Source organism: Heteronotia binoei, chromosome 4 (assembly GCF_032191835.1).
Source record: "Heteronotia binoei isolate CCM8104 ecotype False Entrance Well chromosome 4, APGP_CSIRO_Hbin_v1, whole genome shotgun sequence".
Taxonomy (NCBI): domain Eukaryota; kingdom Metazoa; phylum Chordata; class Lepidosauria; order Squamata; family Gekkonidae; genus Heteronotia; species Heteronotia binoei.
Window position 1 is genome coordinate 60120274 of NC_083226.1, and position 24811 is coordinate 60145084.

General features: G+C 38.8%; 1 protein-coding gene across 1 annotated transcript; it reads right to left on the reverse strand.

Annotated features, from left to right (window-relative positions):
• Positions 1-74: 74 nt before the first annotated feature.
• On the reverse strand, positions 75-22867 carry CDC37L1 (cell division cycle 37 like 1, HSP90 cochaperone). The gene is made up of 7 exons (XM_060237380.1): positions 22643-22867; positions 17763-18044; positions 16384-16474; positions 16055-16170; positions 15318-15440; positions 5958-6122; positions 75-4050 (listed from the first exon to the last, which is right to left on the reverse strand). Exons 1-7 carry the CDS (start codon positions 22715-22717, stop codon positions 3967-3969), a joined length of 936 nt encoding a protein of 311 aa, XP_060093363.1. The 5' UTR covers positions 22718-22867; the 3' UTR covers positions 75-3966.
• Positions 22868-24811: the final 1944 nt, after the last annotated feature.

The following is a 24811-nucleotide window of genomic DNA, read 5'->3' on the forward strand; positions in this document are numbered from 1 at the left end:
AGAAATAACACTAGCCCCTGGTTTTAAACAGTCTTGGTCCTTGACAAAGGCTTAAAGTCTGTTTAAAATCAATCTTTGTTACAATAAAAGTTCATTTTATTAACAGATGGTGACAGATCCAAAAGTCAGAAGGGACAGTTTTTACAGGTCTCTTTTCCAGGCTGTGAAGCTTAAGTCACATTAAGGCTTTATAAGTATTTGTATTTTAAATGAAGTTACAAAACAAGGGTGTCTCACTAAGGTTCTCATAGGCTAAGTTACCACTCTAGAAAACCAATTCAAAGAAATGATCACTAACAAAACATGTTTGATACAGTAGAATGCAGTCAAACCCTTGAACAACTTCTAAAAAGTAGTCTGGTAAATAAGGTAACAGCCTAAATACAGCAATAGCAGACAAATATTGTATATTCCAGTATATTCCAGCTTTTAAAAAAGACAAAATGGAGTGATTAAAAACAAAAAAAATGGTGCTATCAACTGATAAGCCATTTGCTCTTCCCACTACCTAAAGAAAATTTATTACAGAAGTTTTGATTCCCACCCTCCAGAAGGCTGGTAGTGTGGGTCTGAGGAATTTTGGCAGTTTTCTGTCCCAAAAGATCTACAATCCCTGCAGTAATAATATTGTGAAAATAGAGCTCTCTCAATTCTGGTGGGAGAACACCATTATAGTATTAATTTAGGTGGCTAAAGGCCATATCACAAATTACATTATACGTTACATATTTTACAAGTATACTTAAAACAGAAAGCTTGAACAGAACAAACATGTTTGCAAGGCCCATGTTTCAGACCAGTGGCTGCAGCAGAATGTACACTCAATAGCAAACTGAAGTTTCCCTCTGCATAAGGTGTGAAATATGCCTAACAATCCTAAGCACATTTACATGGAAGCTCAATGATTTCAGTGAATTTAATGGCCAAGTTCAGAACCAGCATATAAACCAATCAATTTCTCCTGGGAGTCCCGAAACATTTGAGTTACAATGCTACTAGCAACTCCAGAAAGCATCAGGCTAATTTTGACCATGTGTGATGAAATAAAAGTTTAGGAAATGAGATACTGGAATAATGTATGTAAAGGAGAACATATAGGGGGTTTCATGCTACTTGTTCATATCATTAAGTTCCCCATATCTAAATATCTCTTGTCTTGAAAACCCTATAGGGTTTGCCATGGGTTGGCTGCAAAAAAAAAGAAAAAGAAAAAAAAAAACTGTGTTCCACTTGCATATGAGAAAAGGTCTCATATGTAAGTTTTATATTCACAGACACATGAGTGATATCAATCCATCCACAGGAGTCCACTGCAGAACATTAAACAGTTTTTATGGCCTGGGCAATAGTCAGCATAACACCATATCTTTGTTGAAGAAACAATCCCAGAAATGTCAGTAAATCATCACAGAACATGTAATAGAGGTCATTGACTTGTCATCCATTTAGTAGTTAAACGTTTCCAGACAGCCTGACAAGGAAGTTGATTAATCATCACAGAAGATCTGTTAATTGTCCTCATTTTAAAAAAATCAAGTCTAAAAATCAGTCTATTTTTTTAAAAAAGGGAAGTTGCTTTGTTTTAAAACTATTGCCAATGAATCTCATCTGATATTCTCCTAAAACCCATAAAGTTAATGTTTTCATGCACCTTTTCTTTGAAATTCCATTTAGGGACAAATGTAGTCCAACCTATTCATGCTTATGTGGCAATGATTTCAGTGGTACATATCTCTGTAACATGCATACAGGAATGGAAAAAAAATGCATTAATTTCAAAACAGGATCTCATATAAGCCCCAAGTAAGCAAAGAGTTGCAGAACCTAGTCAAGGTGTCATTCCATCTCCCAGTATTTTAACTTTTTTTTGTAATACAGTTACAAAAACCTGAAAGTTTTTCCTACAGTTTAGTGACAATAAGCAGTAAAAAACCCCTTGTTTCCTTGCCTGAGAAGTTAAAGGCAAAGCCACTCAATCTTACATATTGAACATAAAGGGAAACTGTTTCAGTTCCAATTCTACACAAGAACATACTGCCCTAGATCTATAGCATTTAATATATGAAGGTGGAAACCAAGAGGGTTCTAATGATTAGAAACTATATGCTGAAGTGGTGTCATTAGGCCGCTCTCTTGTCCTTCAGTGTCTGATCCCTTGAAGTAAAAACATTTCCATCTATGTGAATGGATTATCTCCTCCTTTTGGAACTCTTCTGTAAAAAAACCGTTAGAGCTAAAGAATGTGGACTGGACTGAAACTCCAAGGACACATGCTAGGGTTGGCTTTTGCTTCATACCTGGAACCTCATTTACATTCAGGGTACAGAAGAAAGGACAGTTTATCAAGCAATAGTGCCTGTTACTTATAAACAGTAGGTAATGTCTACTGGAATGTGCCCCTCCTCAACTAGGTTCTATTTGTTTAGCTGGAATACTGTTTTCTGCATAGACCAGAATATAAAACAATTATGTAATGACTGAGAAAATAATGTCCATACCCTGATTCTTAGTTATACCTTCTTCTATAGCTGCTCCTACTGCTAAATATGCATGCCACTCTTCCATTTTTTTAAAAGCCTGACTTCCTGGCACCAGGAAGACTACATATAAAGGCTCATTTGTACACACAGTTCTACTCCATGCACTTATAACTCCACTGGAATCCAATCGTAGGTTTCCCTATGGGTAGTCATTCCTACCAGCTGAAGTAAGGAACAAGGGAACTGAGCAAAATAAGTTTCAGATTAAAATGTAGCATATCTTCCTAATTCTGGGATTGCTTTCACCCCTGCACTTGCAAGAGATGAAACTGCACTGTTACTTAGCAAAAGCCCATTCATGTCTTCAGCCTGTCTCTACATCAAGGGTGATTAAGCAGAGGCAGCAAAAGCTGCAACATGACAGATGGATGATTGCCCAAGGAGCAGAAGGGTGGAAGATGGTAGTGACTTTCTGTTGAAATAATGAGAATAATTTTCATGTAAAGATGACAAGAGTTTGATGTATACAGAAAATACTCTATGACCAGGAGCTGAAAGACCAGTTCTTTGGGTACTGGAGATGTTTTCAACTGAAGACTTGCCTTGCTGAGGCAAGCCTTAAGCTTCATACACATTACAGTTTGCTTTTTAAAACAAACACAGTTCTGTTTCGATTTGGCACTTAAGTTCCCTTAAATACTCATCTTAACTTCAAAAAATGATCATAATCACTCTCTGGGCACAAAAGTAACCAGCTAATGCTGATTTCTTTTCCCTTCTAAATGCCCACTGGCAGATGCGTGTTAAATCATTCCCTTGTTCTAGAAAAGTTAGCTTTCCTGCAACAACACCTCTAGAAAACAATGTTTTCACATTCAGGTCTGGGCAATGGTTGCCACATGTCCATCAAGTCAGGTTAATGTCAAAACAAAGCCTTTGGCCCAAAGCCGAAAATTAAAATGTCATCCTTGCAACAGAGTTCAAAGGCCAGTGCTTTTCCCCCCTTGGCCATCCAGATCAGCAATGTTGCTAGCAACCACTGATTTATTGCTATTCATGATAAAAATCAGATCTGAGCGCTCACAATGCAAGCAACAGAATGTATAACAATGATCTCAACATCCAGAGTGAGACATGGGTATGTCTAATACGGTTAAAGCAGATTCCTCCTAGGATCAACCACTTGTAAACACTGCAACTGTGCAGATTTCCCCCCATACTTTGATTCCTAAAATTTAAAAAGGCAGAATTTAGTAGTAGCAGAAGAAATCATCAGTTTCACATTCAGCAACAGATGAGAATCCCTCTCTTAAAACACAAAACAAAACAAAAATCCTAGCAGCACATTTTCCAACGCAGGACAAGTGTGTTTCTGGATTACCCTCTCTCCAAAAAACAGCCAAACTAAAGTGCAGCACCCTTAAAAATAAGTCTCAATAAAGTCAGCATGTTCTTTTTGCAATAAGAGCAGCTGGGCTCAGAAGTACTATACAGTATCCATCATTTTGGGTTCTTCCTCATCCCTGTGTACCACCAAGTTTCCACTGCAGCCTTGAAGAGACTCTGCATTCTGTAACAAAGAGCATAAAGACCAGGAAGTCACTTCTGGGCGAATGTCTCATTTAAAGCTCAGATGTCAAGACAGTGCTGAAGCAAACTTCCTGCCTCCCTCTTACCTATCCAAGGCTTTAATAGCATCCCCCAAATTAATTTGTCAGCCATCCTATTGGTATTCTAGAAACATTCAGTACGGTCGTTTTGCACATATGAACTACTATTAGCCATTGTTGAGAACTACAACTCCCTTTCAGCAGTTGTTTACCTAGGTTCCTCTCTGGGGATATATAGATTTTTAAATTTACTTTTCAGGGCTTTTTTGTAGAAAAAGCCCAGCAGGAACACATTTGCATATTAAGCCACACCCCTGATGTCACCAGTGTTTCACACAGGGCTTTTTTTTGTAGAAAAAGCCCAGTGGGAACTAATTTGCATATTAGGCCACACCCCTGATGCCAAGCCATCTGTGACTGCATTCATGCTAAAAAAAGCCTTGCTTATTTTAATTCCCATTTTCCTCCCCAATACGGTCCTAAAGTGGGTTACATCATTCTCCTCATCTCCATTTTATCCTAATAACCACCATATGAGATAGGTTAGGCAGACTATGTATGGCTGTCCCAAAGTCACCCTGCAAGCTTCCAGGGAAATTTGGGGATTTGACCCTGGAACTCTGAGATTTTAAGTCCTGAACTCTAACCACTACATCACTCTGGTGAAAACTTTTCTGTTTGTTACAACTGCGAAGTTAAACTTGCTTTTCTTATTCATGTATATTCCAAGTCAATTCTTGTCACAGGCTCTTGTATTGTTCTGTATATTTTATACATTTTTAAGATTTATGTTAACTTTGGTTAACATTTTAGCATTATTTCAAAAGTATCCTGGCCCTTGAGGCAGTTTGTAACAAATCAAATAGAAAAACACACTACAGTTTCAAAAAGCTCACTCCAAAAAGCACAGTGGAAACAATCTTAAAGCAGCATTACAAGCATATTAAAAGCAATTAAGACCAAAATTAAGATCCATCAAGACATAAAACAGCAGAGCAGGGCAAATGAGCAACAAAACAAACCTAAATAATGAACATAAAAGATAGTGAATCCACAAAGCATGACAAAAAAACAAATAAACTGACAACACAACATTTAACAAAAACTCAAACAACCAAATATGTGCCTGGTGCCAGAAACACATCAGATCCAGCACCAGGTGAGTAATTGCAAAGAAGGGATGTACAGCTTTTGTTACTCCATCTTGGAGTTCTGTTAGCTCCTGACTTCTATGTGCTTGGAAGGATGTTTGACAAGCCAGTCCCCAGAGAATGGTTTTGTTTGCACTCTCCCAAGCTCTTATCTAGAAAGCTGACTTGCTTCCCTCCACCACTGAGTACCAGGTACCAGGTGTCTCAGTGTCTAGAATGTAGCTTTAATGATGCTATTACTCATAGCCAGAATTTAAGGTATAAGATGTTTAGTTCAAGCTCTGTATCTCTTCTCAGGTTTTGGCTGACTTCACTGTGCATAGCTGAGGCCCAGTGGATTGAAGTTAGTCCGCTATTTCTTCATGAATTACATGTTAATTACAATTTATTTAGCTTTGTTTTTTATGATTGTTTGGTGCAGTATCAGATGAAGCTGTGTGTATTAAGGCTGAATGTTTAATAAATGAATCAATGGGATGCTGGATATATGCCTGGCTTTACTTACAGCTGGGAAGAATGGAAGCAATCATGATACACATTAATTCCCCCCTTTGTGGTGTTAAGGGCCTTTAATACACAAGTACTAGTTCCTACTATAACCTGATATCCACAGAAACACAGCCTTACCAAGCTGGCACAATACTGACAAAGGAGTGAAGAGAAGATATGGCTAGTCATTACGTGTGGTAGAAAACTACATTTATAACAAGACCTACCTGCAGAAAAGATGCAAACCCTCCTATAGAATTCAGGCTGGTATGAACTGAAGGATTCTGAACAGACATTGCTTGAAAATTTTGGGACTGTGAACAAATTCTCACTCTTGATTTGAATGCTTCAAGTTCATTTTTAAAAGCTTCCAAATAGCCTTCTTCTCCCATCTGTCAAAAAGAAAGTAATGAGTCACAAGCAGTTATGTGGTTTTCAGATTTCATTCTCATGGCTGCAAATACTCTGTACTTACAAAGAAAATAAAAATTCTCTGCCCACGTAATCTGCACTCCATGTCCAATAGCTGAATGCAATAACTTCATGTCACTCATCTTTATTTTGTAGAATTTGCCCCTCTCCCCAAGCTCTTCTACTTCTCCGGGTCATAACCATCAGTCAATAGCTATGCTAAATAGCACAGCCTACCAGTAACATATGGAAATCTCATTCTACCACTCTGCTGACTTCCGAAACTTCTATAAGCATTGCTCACATATTGAAGTATTGCTGCAAACACTAGAACTAGAAACTGTCTTCCCTTTTCAAAATGAGAACAAAGCTGAATTCAGTACCATTATTGAATCTCACCATGCACCCAGCCTTGTTGCTAGCTACTGTTGCAGACAGCCTATAAAAAGAAACTAAACATGAAGGAGTGGCCCTCTCACAGACTACTCACATACGAAACTATGTAAATTGTGTGCCTAAATCTTTCCTACAGTGAGAATTTAAATATAAGAACAACCTAAAGGGTAAATCTGTAACTTGATAACATGGCCAGTGTCTTCTTGAATGCCAAAGAATGAAACTGGGTACTAAAAGACAAAAGTACATTGCAGAGACTCCCGCAGTGTCCCTCTCTAAAGCTGATGGCATTCCTTTGCAAGGACATTTGACAGCAAGATGCAGTGCTTGAAATGGAAGCAGATTTTTCCCCAAAGCTATCCACAAAACACAGCCAGTGACCTGTGAATATTTTTACACAGTTTGCTTTCCTGTGCTTAGGCCAAGTGCAGTCCAGGTTCCACAAGTCTATTTAGAGCAATGGAATGCAGAACTCTTTAAAAATATAATTCCATCTCAAGAACTATCATCGTCTGGTATTTATTTACTCCATTTATACCTCACCTTTTTTGCCCACTGGAGACCAGGAGGCTTCTGTTGTTTTCTCCACCATTCCATCCTCACAACAAGCCTGTGAGGTAGGTTAGGCTGAGAGACTGTGACTCATCCAGGGTCCCCCAGCAAACTTCTATGGCAAAGTGGGGATTTGAACTTGGGCCTTCAGAGCCCAATCTCACATTCACTACACCACATTCATTCAAAAACAGACATATTCTTAAATTATTAGCTCATTTTTTAAAAAGTTGAGACAGTGACTGTAACCTTTGAACCTTCTGAAGCTTGCCAACCTCCCTGCTAAGCCCTTTAGAGGGACAGTAGGGTAGTCACATGTGCTGCCTCAGCTTTGTGTGCTGGATCCAAGCTCTTGTGAATAGATGGAATCTGTAGAAATAGATCTTTCTCCATTTCCCTTAGTCCAACTCCACCTGCACCCTCCCCAAAAGCCACCGAGAGCTGGGGAGAATCCAGAGACCAGCATGTTATGGGCATAGGTGCTGCAGCAACAAAGAACAAATGAGGTCAAATTGCCCGCTCTGGCACAAGCTTTCACTCTGCTTTTGGAGCCTCCTCCTTAATATAAGAGACAGACTATATATTTAATTCCTGTTTATTGAAGCAGCTCCTCATGTGAGATTCTCCTAACCTCAACAGCAGCTTTGTGCCAATGTACAGGAACACAAAGAGGAAATCAGAAAACAGAAGATCCACTACTGCCAAAAAACTCAGATCTTCTCAGCATAAGAACATAAAAATAACCTTGCTGGATTAGACCAGCGGTCCATGTAGTCCAGCATCCTGTCTCATGCAGTGACCAACCAGTTTCTCTGGATGGCCAACAGCAAGACACATAAGCTGAGGCCTTCCCATGATGTTGCCTCCAGAGGTTTAGTGCTAGTAGCCACTGATAGAATTATCCTCCATTAATCTTTTAAAATTGTTTCTTTCTGTGGACTTCACTACCTCCTCTGGCAGCAAATTCCACATTTTAATCACTCTCTGTGTAAAGTAGTATTTCCTTTTGTCTGTCCTGAACTTACTGCCCATCAGCTTTTCATCTGCTGTCCTACTATTTTGGGAAAGGGAAAATAAATATCTTTGTCAACTCTCTCCACCTGATACATAATTTTATAAACCTCAATCATGTCCCCTCTTAGTCATCTCTTTTCCAAACTGAAAAAGTCCCAGACTCTTCAGCCTTTCGTTATAGGAAAAGTGCTCCAACCCCCTAAGTACCTCTGAAGTTTTTTCATCCTTTGCAATGCCTTTTTTGAGATATGGTGATCAGAACTGTACTTAGTATTCCAAATGAGACTGCACCACAGATCTATATGGGAGGACTACAATATTACAGGGACACAACAAGTTGATAGTTGAAATAAATAAATAATATTGGCTGTTTTATTCTCAATCCCTTTCCTAAAAATCCCTAACATAGAGTTTGCCCTTTTTACTACTGCGGCATACTGGGTTGACACTTTCATTGAGTTGTCCCCTACGACCTTCTCAGGTCTTTTCCCTCTCAGACTCAGCAAAGTCAGATACAATTAACCTATACTTGAAGCTGGGATTTGGTTTCCTAGTGTGCATCACCTTACATTTACCAACACTGAATTTTATTTGCCACATTGTTGCCCACTCAACCAGTTTGTGGAGGTCCTCCTGGAGAGCTTCAAAGACAGCCTTGGTTTTCATCATCCTGAATCATTTTGTGTCATCTGCAAACTTGGTCACTATGCTACTCTCCCTAGTTCTTGATCATTTATGAATAAATTAAATAGTACAGGCCCCATACTGATCCTTGTGGGACCCCAGTGCTTACATCCCTCCATTGTGAGAACTACCCATTTATCCCTACTCTTTGCTTCCTGTCATTTAACCAGTTTTGAATCCATAAGATAACCTGTCCTCTTATCCCATGACTGCAAAGTTTTCTAAGGAGTCTTTGGTGAGGTATCTTGTCAAGCTATTTGAAATTCCAAGTGTATAATGTATATCAGGTCACCATTGTATACATGCTTGTTCACTTCCTTAAAGAACTCCAGAAGTGCCCCTCCACATCTGCATATCCGTGTTCATCTCTCCAGAGTTCTGCTAAGAGTACAGCAATATAGCCAATTTTATGGACATACGGTGCTTGTGTATCATAATGATATGAGCCATGTGTTATAATTTCCAATGAAATATTTGCAGATATGTGTGTATGTCCATGGGGAGTGATGCATTGGTATGCACACGTGATAAGCAAGGTACATATATATAAGTCAATGAATTAATGGTTATGTTGTGTACCCTGCCCAATAATTTCACAAGTGATCATTTCTTTTTCTTTTTTTTTTTAAAAAACAATTTTATTCCAGTAACATATAGTAACAATCAATTCTTGCATTATTATTTATTTCTTTTTAACTATCCCATATATTACTTTTCTAACTCCTCCTCCTCCCGTTACTTGACCCCCGCCGGTGTTATATACTTAAACTTCTAATATTTAAAGGTACCCTTAACTAACAAAACAAAAATTTCTATTTTTCTTTCTTTTAAGACTTAATAATTATCAAAAATTGTCCAATGTCCTTTTATTTTCCACTCTTTTTCTATATTACTTCTAAACTTCTTCCACTCCAACTTAAAAGTTTCTAGATCATAGTCTCTTAAAATTCTTGTCAATTTGTCCATTTCACTCCTTGTTATAACTTTTATAATCCAATCCCATTTCTCTGGTATTCTTTCTTGCTTCCACAACTGCGCATATAATGTCCTAGTAGCTGAGAGCAAGTACCAAATTATAGTTCTATCTTCTGTTGGAAATTTTTCCATATATAATCCCAGCAGAAAATTCTCTGCAACTTTCTTAATTTCGTATCCCAAAATTCTAGATATTTCTTGTTGAATTATCTGCTAATACTTTTTTTGCTCTTTCACAAGTCCACCACATATGGTAAAAAGAACCTTTATGTTTTTTACACTTCCAACATCTATCTGGCATCTTATAGTTCATCTTTGCCAACTTTTTTGGAGTTATATACCATCTGTACATCATTTTAAAACAGTTCTCTTTAATACTTTGACATGTTGAAAGCTTTATAGAATTCTTCCAAAGATATTCCCAAGTTTCCATCTGTATTTCTTTATTTACATTAATTGCCCACTTAATCATTTGAGATTTCACTACTTCATCTTCTGTAGAGCATTTCAAAAGCAGTTTATATAATTTTAAAATTAATCTTTCATTATCTCCAAGCAGAACTATTTCCATTTCTGTTTCTTTTCTTATTCCTCCCGTTTTAATGTCTTTTTCCACCAAACTCCATTTATTGTTCAACTCTTCCGCAGTTTTCATCTCTATTTTACCGCTTTGTATTTTTAATATCTGATTATATGACAGCCACTTTTCTTCACCCACTTCAGCCGTTATTTTTATCACTTCTGCTGGCACTATCCATAACGGTTTCCTTTCATCACCATATTTCTTATATTTCATCCATGTATTCAACAAATTATTTGGTGAGAGAAAAAACCATCCATCTTCTTTTTTCCATAGTACATATAAGCGTGCCAGCCGAATTTATTTCCATGACCTTCCAACGCCATAGTAGCATCACCCATTCTTTTATCCACACTAAGCAGACTGCTTCATGATATAGTTTTAAATCTGGTGATTGGAATCCCCCTCTCTCTTTTGCATCTGTTAAAATCTTCATTTTGATCCTTGGTTTCTTCCCCGCCCACACAAATTCTGAGATCTTCCTCTGCCATCTGTTAAACTGTTTGCTGTCCTTCACAATCGGAATAGATTGAAATAAATACATTATTCTTGGTAAAATGTTCATTTTAATTGCAGCTATTCTTCCCAGCAATGACAAATGAAGTTTATTCCATTTTATCATGTCTTCATCCATTTTACGCCATAGCTTCTCATAATTTACGCCATAGCTTCTCATTATTTTTAAACAAATCAATATACTTCATAGTTATCTCCACATTCAAATATTTTACCTTCGAGGTAACTTCACAACACATTAGCTTTTGTAACTCCTTTTGCTTACTTACTTGCATATTCTTACATAAAATTTTGGATTTTTCTTTATTTATATAAAATCCCGCCAATTTTCCATATTCTTGTATTTTAGCTAACAGTAAGGGTGTTACTTTAGTTGGATTTTCATTTATAAACATTATATCATCTGCAAATACTCTATATTTATAAATAAATCCTTTTATTTTTAATCATTCTATTTCTTTGTCTTCTTGAATTTGAATCAACAAAATTTCAAGTGTCATTATGAACAACAGAGGAGAGAGTGGACATCCTTGTCTTGTACCTTTACTAATTATCATATCTTCTGTAAGGTCTGCATTTATACATAGCCTTGCACGTTGTTCAGTATATATTGCTTTTATCATCCTTATAAATTCTTCTCCCAACTCCATTTTCTCCATTACTGCAACATAAAGTCCCAGTTTAGATTGTCAAGTACTCTCTGCATCCGCAAAGAGTAATGCTACTTCCTTTTCTGGATGTCTTTCGTAATATACAATATTTACAACAGTCCTAATATTGTCTCTTATCTGTCTTTTGGCGAGAAATCCTACTTGATCTTCCTTTATAAAGTTTATCAAATATTGCTTAAGTTGTTCTGCCAGTATTCTTGTATATATTTTATAGTCATTGTTCGATAATGAAATCGGTTTATAATTTTTTACATTTCTGACATCTCTATCTTCTTTCGGAATTAACAAAATTACTGCTTCCTTCCATGTATTTGGTATTCTACCTTTTAATCTTATCATGGTCATCAATTTTTGGAGCTTTGGTATTAATTCCTCTTTAAATGTTTTAAAAAATTTAGCTGTATATCCATCTGGTCCAGGAGCTTTTCCAATTTTCATTGCATTGATCGCTGCTTCAATCTCTATTCTTTTAATTGGCGCATTCAAAACCTTTTTCATATTTTCTAAGGGTGCTATTTCAATATTTTGTAAATATAGTTCCATCTTTTCTTTCTTTATTTTAATACCCTTAAATAATTTAGCATAATATTTAAAAAAATTCTCTTTTCATTCCTTCTTGATCCACCATCTCTCTTCCTTCCACCACAATCTTACTAATAATTTAACTTTCTCTCTTTTTTTTCAATTGCCAGGCCAGGTATTTTCCAGGTTTATTTGCTCCTTCAAATGACTTTTGCTGTAATTTTTTCAAATTCCATTCCAATTATTTAACAAATGTCTCATTTGTGTTTGTAATATTGTGATCTCCCTCATAATTTTCTTTTTCTCTGGCCTTTTCTTTAATTCACCTTCTTTTTTCTTTATTTCATTTTGAATGTCCAACATCTGTTTATCCTTTGCCCTCTTATCTTTGTTGTTCAATGTTATCAATATTCCTCTCATTACTGCCTTATAGGCATCCCACACCGTCTGGAATTCAATATCTTCTCTATCGTTTATTTGGAAGAAAGCTTTGGTCTCGTTTTCTAGAGATGTCACTATTTCGTTATTCTGTAGTAAATCCTCATATAATCTCCATCTTCTTGATTCTTTCAACAAATTTGTAATCCACAATATTGGGTTATGATCAGCTCCTATTTTAGGCAAAATCTCAATTTTCTTTGTTATAAGGCCCAAATCCTTAGTGCCCCACATGTCAATTCTAGAAAAAGAGTTATGTCTTGCTGAAAAGAATGTATAATCCTGTACATCAGGATTAAATTTCCTCCATATATCTTCCAGATTTTCTTGTTTAACCAGTTAAAAAAAAAAAGATTTTGGCAATTTTCCTTCTTTATTATTTTTTTGTCCATATCTATCCAAATCATTCTGAATTGTTCCATTAAAGTCCCCCATTATCAAAACTTGATCATACGTCAATTCATCAAGTTGTTGTGTAATATCCTTAAAAAATACATCTTTCGCTCCATTTGGGGCATCCACTCCCAATAAAAATGTTTTTTTCCCATTCAAATTTGTTTCTACTGCTACAAATATTCCATTTTTATCTTTAAATATTCATTTCGGATCTAATTCCTGTTTAACATAAAAAATCACTCCCCTTTTCTTCTGCTCAGCCAGGGAATAAAATTCTAATCCCAATTGTTTATTCCATAAAAATTTATAATCCTTCTGTTTTATGTGTACTTCTTGTAAACAAACTATATTACAATTTTGCTTTTTAATCCAATGAAATGTTGCCCTTCTTTTTTGTGGTGAATTTAGTACATTTACATTCCAAGATAATTTGTAATCCATCATGGTGCAAATTCTTTATGTTCTTCATAAAATCTACGCAGTTCCTGTTCATTTGTAATTGTGGTTCTTTTTCCCTGAAGTTCAAAGCTCAAACCTTCAGGTATTATCCATCTATGCCTCATTTCATTGTCCCGTAATTTCTCTGTGAGTTTTTTGTAAGTTCTTCTGTCATTTATCACTTGCCTTGGTAATTCCTTCATGATTCTTACTCCGCTATCTGCCACAATCAATGTCTTTTCAAACTTTTTGTTCATAATCTTTCTCACCATTTCTTTTGTCATATATCTTATGACCACATCTCTTGGTAGATTATTTTTTTTGGCATAGAATTTCAACAAAGTGGAATCATGTACTTTCATTTTGCCTTCAACCTCCTGCACTTTCTTATATGTTACCTCAGTCTCATTGCTGAGATCTTCAATATCTCTTTTAATCTCTTCTATAATTTCTTTCTTAGAGGCAGTTATCATGTCTTTCATACCTTTCATCATTCTAACCTCCATTGCCTCTAATTGTTCCTGCATTTTCTCCAAAGAGGTAGCCTAGGACCTGCCTACTTTAGGGACCGTCTCTCCCCACATGTTCCCCAGAGAGTACTGAGATCAGGATCTCAAAATCTGCTTGTTATCCCCAGGCCAAAGGAGGCCCGCCTGCAATCCACCAGGGACAGGGCCTTCTCCATAACGGCTCCTTTCTGGTGGAACCAACCGCTGGAAGAGGTGAGGGCCCTGCGGGACCTTGGCCAGTTCCGCAGGGCCTGTAAGACAGCCCTCTTCCGGCTGGCTTAACTGGCATTAGAAGCTGAGTGTATTTCTGATAGACCGCCGTTATATGTTTTATTATTCTACTGTTTTAACTGTGTAAGATGTTTTAAATTCAAATTATGTTAGATTTTTATGTGTTGTGAGCCGCCCTGAGCCACTTCGGTGGGAAGGGCAGGATATAAATAAACTTGAACTTGAATTAATTTGCCTTCCACTACCCCGAACAGAAGTTCCAGCCTGCTCCCTTTATGAGAAGCAGTTCAGCTCGGCATTTTCCTGCCCCGGAAGTCGCCACAAGTGATCATTTCTATTAGGGCAAAATCAACATGAAAAGCAGGTGAAAATTCAAAGAGAAGTGGAAAGGGTGGTCCAGAATCAAAGACAGGAAAGGAGCCAAAGAGAAAATAGAATCAGAACATTTGGTTTTGCTACAAAACACTTGCTTATTCAGAATCTGCTGAAAGTTTGAAAACTAAGACACTTGTATGAGGTGTGATAACGGACATGTTCTGTTAGGCCATGCTGGGAATTATTAGGAAGGGAACTGAAAACAAATCAGCCAGTATCATAATGCCCCTGTATAAATCGATGGTGCGGTCTCATTTGGAGTACTGTGTGCAGTTCTGGTCGCCGCACCTCAAAAAAGATATTATAGCATTGGAGAAAGTCCAGAAAAGGGCAACTAGAATGATTAAAGGGCTGGAGCACTTTCCCTATGAAGAAAGGTTGAAACGCTTGGAGCTCTTTAGCTTGGAGAAATGTCGACTGCGGGGTGACATGATAGAGGTTTACAAGATAATGCATGGGATGGAGAAAGTAGAGAAAGAAGTACTTTTCTCCCTTTCTCACAATACAAGAACTCGTGGGCATTCGAGGAAATTGCTGAGCAGACAGGTTAAAACGGATAAAAGGAAGTACTTCTTCACCCAAAGGGTGATTAACATGTGGAATTCACTGCCACAGGAGGTGGTGGCGGCCACAAGTATAGCCACCTTCAAGAGGGGTTTAGATAAAAATATAGAGCACAGGCCCATCAGTGGCTATTAGCCACAGTGTGTGTGTATATATAAAATTTGTTGCCACTGTGTGACACAGAGTGTTGGACTGGATGGGCCGTTGGCCTGATCCAACATGGCTTCTCTTATGTTCTTACGTTCATAAGCACAAATTGTTCAAAACTACTCAAAGCACACACCCTCCCCCCATTAAAAAGAAAGCACAACTCACTGTAGCTCTTTGGAAAAACAGGCGGAAACAGCCTCGTGGATCCACATTACAGCTTTTGGCCATTTCAATAATGAACTGCATCACAACTGCTTGGTGGGCGACTTGCTCCATCAGAGCTCCTTTCTAAAAAAAGTCATGACCACAAAGCAGAATCAAAACAAGACCAAAGAAGAAACAGCTGCAGCAAAGCTAGAATACGTTCAAATTGCAGCTCAGTAAGGATGCTGCAAAGCCTGCAAGAAGATATTAGGTAAACTAACTGTTGACCAAGAACTAACACTGCCATTTTAAATTGAATGCACCATTTCTTAAATGGCAGCTTGCACAAAATTTATGGTTTATACTCTAACAGTATCACCCTTTCAAAGACTAGCTGAACAGGGAGGAAGACAGTATGATGCAAGTAAGCTGCTAGGTTCATATTTTAGTAAGTACCGGATTAGCTCCTTCAAAATCTCATCTTAATGTTATCCTCCATCAATTTCATGGTGAAGAAGTTCAACAGACAAACTGACCACAATTATCACATGATGACAGGCTGCTAGCAACTTCAGAGCACTCTCTAGATGTACTATGTTTTTCCCTCAGTACATTAAGATATCAAGAAGTCCAGAAGCTGATCAAAAACAGGGGACAGCTGAGGTTATCTATAAGGACACCCTTGGTTTAGAATAGACAGAGTGATGTAGAAGAACAAGTTTCCTCTATATCAAAGAAGAAGACCATTTAAGTAATACCTGCTCGGCTTGTAGATGGAAACACCATAAAAGGAGATATTTAGCAGTTTCTTCACAGACAAGGTAGGGATGTTCAGAGAGATATCGTTGACTATCAAACCATCTGCTTAACATGCCTGGGAAAACAATCAGAAGTGAGCTGAATATTTTGAAGAAATGTTTTGATGCAAATTGAGTCCAATGTTGGTTATCCAACTGTTATGATATGGAAGTAACTACTTCACTATACTCTTTCTTACGTACAAAACCAGTATGCATTTAACAAACACCTGAGTGATTTAATTAAAGATTATGGTAACCAAGGTCACCATCAAGCTACCCGTACTTACCAAAATGCCTAATCTTCTGCTCATGCTTTTGAATGAAAGATTCAGATGCACCTTCTTCCATTTCTTTCCTTTCTTGTTGATTAATGAAACTCTAGTAAACAAAATTTCAACACTCATGAAACACCCAATGTATCACAATATTTTAGTAACTCTTACATTGGAAAGCTCTAATCATACAACAACCACCTCTCAATAGAAACTATGCAAAGCACATCTCCCCCCCAAAAAAACTGAACAGACTTGAGAAGTTAAAGAGCAATTTCCCAAATAATTCCTTTCTAGGAGTTGCTGTTGAGGTCAAGGGACTGGAGAAAACAGACTATCCCCTTTGCTAACCCTTTCAGGTCCTGAATTTACACTGAAGTCATACATTCATACCCATGTAGTCAGGGCTTTTTTTTGTAGCCGGAACTCCTTTGCAGATTAGGCCACAACCCCCTGATGTAGCTAATCCTCCAAGAGCTTACAAGATTCTTAGTACAGGGCCTACTGTAAGCTCCAGAAAATTGGCTATATCAGGGGAGTGTGTGGCCTAATATGCAAAGGAGTTCCTGCTAAAAAAAAAAGCCCTGTATGTAGTTATATATTAAGGACCTAGCAATCCAATCCATTAACTAGTTTAACTGTATAGACAAAGAATTTCCATATGAAGAGCACAACTTTCTTCCCTCTTCCACCTGCTGTAGCATGGAGCAGCAATTCATGGGGCTCTGGGTTATAGCAAGAGAGGGGAGGTGAGAAAGTTCTGCTCCCTGGGTGGAAACACTCTATGTAAACACTCCAGTAGATCCAAGTCATAGAAAATTAATCTGTACTACCACACTCGCTAAAATGGCTCATGGATCGTATTTCATGTCCACTCTTGTGCTTATTGTATTAAGTCCATTCTCCATACAAGCACTCCATAAGATTATTTCTGGGAAGCAGAACGGCAAAAAACTTCAACAGCCCAAACCTATATGCACCCAAGCCAACTGAAAGCAAAAAATTTATGTGCACATAACCAAGTACTGGACTGAGATATAAAAACTTGGTAGTTATGCAATTAGCATTTGATCAGCTCTGCTCAAGATCACAGATGACAATACAGACAGGCAAAAGCCATCACTTGGAGAAAAAGCCCACCTCTTGCTTCTAAGATTTGGATAAGCATAACTGAAAAGAATGAAATATTTACCACATATCACATTTCTGGTAATTTAATCCCAGCCCCTTCCAAACCACACATTTACTGTCAGAAATACAGGAAGAGGATGCACAAAGATTCAACATAGGTTCAACATAGTTATAGGTTCTATATGCCCACTTTAAAATGCTCTGCAGTATATGCTTAATTTATGCCTGTGTTTCTACTGTTTAGAAATGGGATTAGTTCATACCTTATTAAATACTTCCTTGCTAATGAAATCTGTGCTCCACAGATCCTGCCTTTCCCGTTGCCTTAACACTTCTTCTTTCCGGCGCCACTCTTCTTCACTATACCTCAACTCTGCAGCTGCTGCCTGTGCTTTGGCGTGTTCTTGATCGAGGGACTCTGAATTGTGCAAGGCTAGATTGCCAAGTTTCTGCTGGGCTTCTGCTAAATTCCATTTGCATTCCACAGAACTCTTCACAAATGCTTTTTGTTGCTGGCAGGCCATTTCAATCCCATCATTATATATCTGCATGTTAAAACCCCCGTTTTAATTATTTCTGAATAAGACAAACTATTTTATATAGCAACAGCAAACAGAACAGCTCCTTTAAAAACAGTCTTGCATAAGAGATTGTATACTAAGCAGTTACATAAGATTAGTGATTTGTGGTTATGAAATCACAAGGGAAAACTTACAGACGTGTTTTGCTTAGAATATCTCTCATGTACTCCTTTTCTGCCTAGACAGACACTTACAAGAACGGCCTGACATTTGGTCATCAATGCAGTAAGGTGTCTTAGTGGATTATGGCTATCACACATGAACTTGTAGCTGTGCTCTGCTTAGCTTTTTTTTTTTGTTCTAATAGTTTAATATTATGATCCCTTTAATTTTTGACTATGAGAGACTACAAGAGCCCTCTAAGGTGGTCAGCATGAGCAATCTTTTGAGTAAAAAAATAACAGGAGTGTAGCAGAGGTGGCATGGACCCTTTCAGGATGTTTTCGCAAAGGTAACTTTGCCTGGGCAAACTGGCCTATTCTCATGAGCCTATCTCATGAGAATGAGCCTATTCTCAGTCAGGTAAAGGTTAATTCAAAATATGATACAGATATATCAAATGCTAAAAATGATCCAATCCAACACCTTGCTCAGATCACAATTATTAATTTTTGCAAAGCTTGTCTCCAGATCACCATCATTTCAGAATAAAAATTCTGCATGACTGTCTTTTCTGAAGTTGGAGTACAAAAACATCATTTTGTACACACAAGGAAAGGTGTTACTGGCTGCTACAACTCAGCGCTATTCTTCTGAAATATACTGCCACTTTTCCTATAAAATATTTATTCTAAGAATGTAGCACCAAAGACAGAAAACAACCTCTTCACTACACATCAAAGACCACATCTTTGTAAATCATGTTAACTAATATGGAATAAATATCACCTAGCAACTCCATACTCCTTCAGCAGACAACAGAATCAGAATCCCGATTTAATTGGTGAGCATACATAGTTGGTGAGTACAACAAAATGTTAACCTATGTTTGTGTGTGCTGTCAAGTAACAGCTGACATAGCAACCTGGTAGGGTTTTTAAGGGAGGAGACGTTCAGAGTTGGTTTGCCATTGCCTGCCTACACATAATGACCCTGGTATTTCTTGGAGATCTCCCATCCAAATACTAGCCAGGGGCAGCTTAGCTTCTGAGAGCTGACAAGATTGGGCTAGCCTGGGCTATCTAGGTAAGGTTAACTAAACTCTGCTCAATTATCCAGAGTTTTGTATGTGACTAAGTATGTGATGTCATGCACATTTACCTGGCAGTATGTCCCACTGAATACAAAGGGCTTTTTTCTCAGTAACATACATGAACTCATTCTGCACGGCTGAAATTCTATACATAGTATCATGGAAGCAGATCCTATTAAATAAAAGGGATTCCTTCCAAGTAAATCTGCAGGATTGGGTTTACTTGTATTTCAGTATTTTATGCAGGGCCTTTTTTGTAGAAAAAGCCAGCAGGAACTCATTTTCATATTAGGCCACACACCCCGACATCATTGTTTAGCATAGGGGATTTTTATAGAAGACGTCCAGTAGAAGCTCATTTGCATATTGGGCCATACCCCCTGATGCCAAGCTAGCCAGAACTGCATTCCTGTGCGTTCCTGCTCAAAAAAAGCCCTGATTTTACGTAACACAAATTCACATACACAGGCTGCGGGATGCTCTATATTCAATAATTACTTTAAAATTTCTTATTCTGTGTCCATTCAATATGCTCAGACAGAGAATTTGCTGTCATCTTCCTCTCCCCCCCCCCCCGAAAAAATGGTGGCTTGCAGGGCTCTTTTTCTATCAGGAGCTTCTCTGCATATTAGGCCACACCCCCTGATGTAGCCAATCCTCCAAGAGTTTACAGAGTTCTTAGTACAGTGCCAACTGTAAGCTTCAGGAGGACTGGCTAAATCAGGGGGTGTATGGCCTAATATGCAGAGGAGCTCCTGATAGAAAAAGAGCCCTGGGATAAGTATTTTTTCATTAACAGACAAAACAAAACAATAAAAATCCTAGCAGGCCAACACAATGATGGTAGTAAACAAGAACAGTTACATTTTGTTTTTAAATAGCCAACATACTAACATGCTTGCAACCTTCAGTTACATGGGGGTAAGTGTCTCTTACAGAAATAGAAACATGACAGCAATGCATTGAAAACAAAAGGTGGCAAAGAGGCAAACTCTAAGACAGGGATGTCAAACATGTGGCCCAGGGGCTGAATCAGGCTCCTGGAGGGCTCCTATCAGGCCCCTGAGCAACTGTCTCTTGTCACTGTTGAAGTTGGAGGAAACGAAACTACGTCCAACAGACCCTTATATCTGCTCTCCAGCTTCCTTAGGTCTTTATGCTTTCTGCGGCAAAATGCCCCATTATCTATCAGACTTAACCATGCCAAGTCATCACAGGGCATTTATGCTGGCTAGACTAAATGAGTTTCCCTCCAAAGTTTTACAAGGGAGGTATCATCGAGTCCCTTTAGGCGACAGACTCTGTTCTTGTGAAGCGAATATTCCCGACTCAATTCAGCATATATTGCTTGATTGTTCCTTTTATCATAATCTCCATAAAGATTTATTTTGCAAGCTTTCTTTATCCCCAGATCTGTCTATTCTGCCACCCTGTTATTATTTATTGAATGATACTGAGGGGGAGGTTAGCGAGGCTGTGGCAAAATTTTTGGCTGACAGCCTTAAATTTAAATCTGACCATGTATGAATGCATCTGTAAGCTCAGTTTCATTTTGATTTTAACTCCAATTTTTATATTCTGTGTATTTTTATTTGCAACTGTTATGCCATTAAAGGTTTGGTATGGTAACTGTCTCTTGTCTGCTTCCTTCTCCCTCTCTCTTGCTTCCTTCTGCATCTCAGCTTGCTTGGCAAGGCTTGCTCAGTCACACAGGAGCTGCAGAGCAAAACCTTGATTTTCTCCACTGTTGAGGCTCCTTCCCCTCCTGGTCCCCTGAGGAGGGCGGGAAAGAGCCAGAGCTTCCTTTGCCCAGTTCCCTGGAACCCATGGAAGAAATACAAAGAAAGCCCTTTTAAGACCAACAAGTGTTAATGTTTTAAGCACGTTTTATTTTAAGGTTTTTTTAAAAAAATCTTTAATCTTGTTTGTCTGTGTCCTTTATAAAGTTTATATCTCTGCTACCTTGCATTACATTTTGTGAGATACATGGCCCAGCCCGACAAGGTCTCAGAGGTCAGATCTAGCCCTCAAAACAAATGAGTTTGACACTCCTGCTCTAAGAAATTATGAAAAAAGAAGAAAGGTAGGATTTCCATCTCTTAACAGTCCTCCTGTGTCTTTCTATGTCACAAACACAGCCAGCCACTTCTGGCAAGCACTGCTGCTGCTCTGCAAATTATATAAAACTGATTTACTCAGTAAGGCATTTTTGCACAGGTAACTATAATAAAATTGTTTAAAAAGATGCTTTAATAAAGAGATAGAGATTGTGGACTGTATTATTGTGTATATTATATACTATCTATTGTTGCATATAAAGTCTTACTCTGTAATTTCTGCTTTAACATATCATGTCAATATTTATACTTTGTTTCAGCACTGTTTTCAGATTTCTGCAATTCTGATCTTTTGTATCATCTGTTGGATGACCCATCCTGTTGACAGTACTCACTTACACTGTGCAATCCGCCTTCAATCTCTGAGAGAAAAGTGGTCTATAAATAACAAAAATAAAAAGCCAAGCCTTTAACAGTGAATGTGTGCTGATGGTGAAGTAATAAGAACAATAGGACAGACTTTGGCCCTTGGGCTCTTTTCCTTAAGAGTGCCCAAGATGCAAAGGAAGAAGGCCAAGGCGGAGGGTGGGGGGAGCAAGCGGTGACTCCTCCATGGGGCCTTGACCCACCTTTCGCTGAGAAAAACTTAACAAAAGAAGTGGCATGCTGGATCAGACCAGCCTCCTGTTTAACACTGTGACACACAGAGCGTCTTTTCAACTTCCAAAAGCCAATACCGGTACCATCGGAGGAAGGGAGATGGCCAGAGCCCCCTCCCGTCCACCATGCCTATACAGAGGAAGCGGCACGCTCCACAGAGATTGAAAACAAAAATCTCTGGCTGCTTCCAACGGGGGCGGGGAGAGATTTGCGGTTCAGATCCTGCAAGGAGGAACGAGGGCCCCGAAATGTTGGAGAATTGGGGAGAAGACACTAAGCCAACCCCGGTCTGCTGCGCGTTGCAAATCTGCTGTTTTGAAGGATTTTTTTTAGCCATTTGGACAGCAACGTTGGAGTGAAGCAAAGCATTTCAAGCGAGTAAAGGGCTAAAATTAAAGGGAAAGCAAACGATCAGCCCAGTTCGCTGACTCAAGAGACAAATCCATGCGCTGCCGAAGCAATCTCTTTATGGTAGGACTGTCCAGAAGCCGGTAAAGGAGACGGGATCCCATTGGGAACGGTGCCAGGGCCGACGCCCCCTCCCCCCTTTTCCCTCAGGCCTCCCCAACAGAGAGGAGTCAGTATTTCAGGGGCATTGAGTCAGTGCGCCTTTTGGGAAAGAAGTGGGGCTTCTACACAGAGAGAGGCAGTACCTGCGAGTCAGGCGGCTGCAGCTCCTCTTCTCGACTCGGGCATAAACTATGGGAGCGCGGCGGCCACAACGCCATCCCCCCACTCTGTTGCGACAGATAAAAATAGGATCTCCCTGCTCTGATTCGCGCTGGTACCCGAGACCGTTATGGATCCCACCGGAAATTGGCCAAACTACTTCCACCAACAACAAAGCGTCCTGTGCTTATGACTTCATCGAGAGGCGCTGCTTCCTGGACTTGCCACGTGACTATAACAGCGCAGACCTGGGTCGCTAGGAGACTGGAAGGCTCTAGTGTGGCTGCGCGGTAGACGGACGTGACTCCTCTGAATAGCTGAAGTTCACCGTAGACATAAATTTCGAGAGAGCAGATATCGGGAAATTTTTAACAATCCGATTATTGACTGGAATGGTGGTTTATTAAAGTTAAAAACTTTTAAGTAAATTTGCTAGTGTTGAGTCATACAGAAGCAACTCGGTTATTAGGCACTGTACAAAACATCGCATACTTTGAATAAGGTTGACAACTTTTTTTTTCTTGACTGTGCCTTTAACAGCTGATACGGTAATCACAAAATCTGTAGAGGAATCCTTTCACAGCATGCTAATGCAGTTCAAAGAAAAATTTCACCTGCTGAATTTGTTCCTACCAAACTAGGAAATGCATAGGAACTCTGATTCCCCTCCCCCCCCCCCAAATCCCACTTAGTAACTCCAGGCATGAATCTTGATGTTCCAATACCTCCTATCTTATTCAGCATTCTCTTATACTCTATGCCAGGGGTGTCCAACTCATTTGTTATGAGGGACGAGTCTGACATAAATGAGACCTTGTTGGGCTGGACCATGTCAGGCTGGGCCATATTTAAGATTAGGTAGCAGCAGAGATATAAATTTTTAAAGACTGCAGGTATACACAGATTTTTTAAAAAACATGCTTAAAATGTTAGCACTCATTGGTCTTACAGATGGTTTCTTTGTATTTCTCCCATGGGATCCAGGGAACTGAGCAAAGGAAGTTCTGATTTTATTTCCTTCCCCAGGGGATTGGGGGGGGGGAGCCCCCATATATATATACACACACACACACTGTGGCTAATAGCTACTGATGGACCTCTGCTCCATATTTTTATCCAATCTCCTCTTGAAGCTGGCTATGCCTGTAGCCGCCACCACCTCCTGGATGGATTCATATGAATTTTACATTGAAATAAAATAAAATTGCGGCCATATTGTAGATCATGCCTTAGTCTATAGGCAGCACCATAAAAATCATACATCTGATCCACCAATTCATGGTACTGCCATGGCACAACATGGACATCAACATTAGAGTGCACCATTTTAAAAGTGCTATTATGACAATAGCTCTTGGCATGAAACATGGATGTCTACCAGTTGTACATAAAGTTCTTGAAAAATCACTATCAGATTACAGGTCATATTTGTTTCCACTTATTTCACCAATTTTTCCATCCAAAATGTTACGGTATTACCATGGCATGAAAACTTATAGAAAACCTATTAGTCCTCAAAATTTCTATGTAGAATATTCCAAAATGCACTGTGCAATTAGAACTCCATTTAACAGTCTTAAGGATTCAAGTATTTAATGCAGTGTTGCACCATGGGAGTGTCACAAAGACTAGAATTTGCGTTCTTTGTCATTCATTCTGTGGACATGGACATGATATGTGATTTTCTAATGAGTTTTCAGTTAGCCAAGGTAGAATCCCTACGGATCCATGAGGATCCAGTACTTTAGATCTATGTTCTTGATCCATGGTGGTGCCATGAAAAGGTGGACCCATGCTTTTTGTGATGCAATAGGTTGCCACAGATGTGATATATAGTTTGTTGGTGACTCCACATTAAACGTGTGAGGATCCATTCTTTGGATCCATGTTTTTGTACTATGGCAGTGCCATGAAAAAGAGCCCTGTGGTGCAGAATGGTAAAGCTACAGTACTGCAGTCAGAGCCCTCTGCTCACGACTTGAGTTCGATTCAAGCGGAAGCTGGTTCAGGTAGCTGGCTCCAGATTGACTCAACCTTCCATCCTTCCGAGGTCAGTAAAATGAGTACCCGGCTTGCTGGGGGGAAAGTGTAGATGACTGGGGAAGGCAATGGTCAACCACCCCATAAAAAGTCTGCTGTGAAAACGTTGTGAA

Excerpts from the sequence above, each read along its gene's own strand:
- CDC37L1 (XM_060237380.1), bottom strand. The coding sequence starts at position 22,717 with ATGGCGTTGTGGCCGCCGCGCTCCCATAGTTTATGCCCGAGTCGAGAA. Across the intron at positions 16,171-16,383 it reads GCAGAAGATTAGGCATTTTG|GCATGTTAAGCAGATGGTTT; the intron begins GTAAGTACGGGT and ends TTGTTTTCCCAG. Across the intron at positions 6,123-15,317 it reads TGTTTTTCCAAAGAGCTACA|ATGGGAGAAGAAGGCTATTT; the intron begins GTGAGTTGTGCT and ends TCTTTTTGACAG.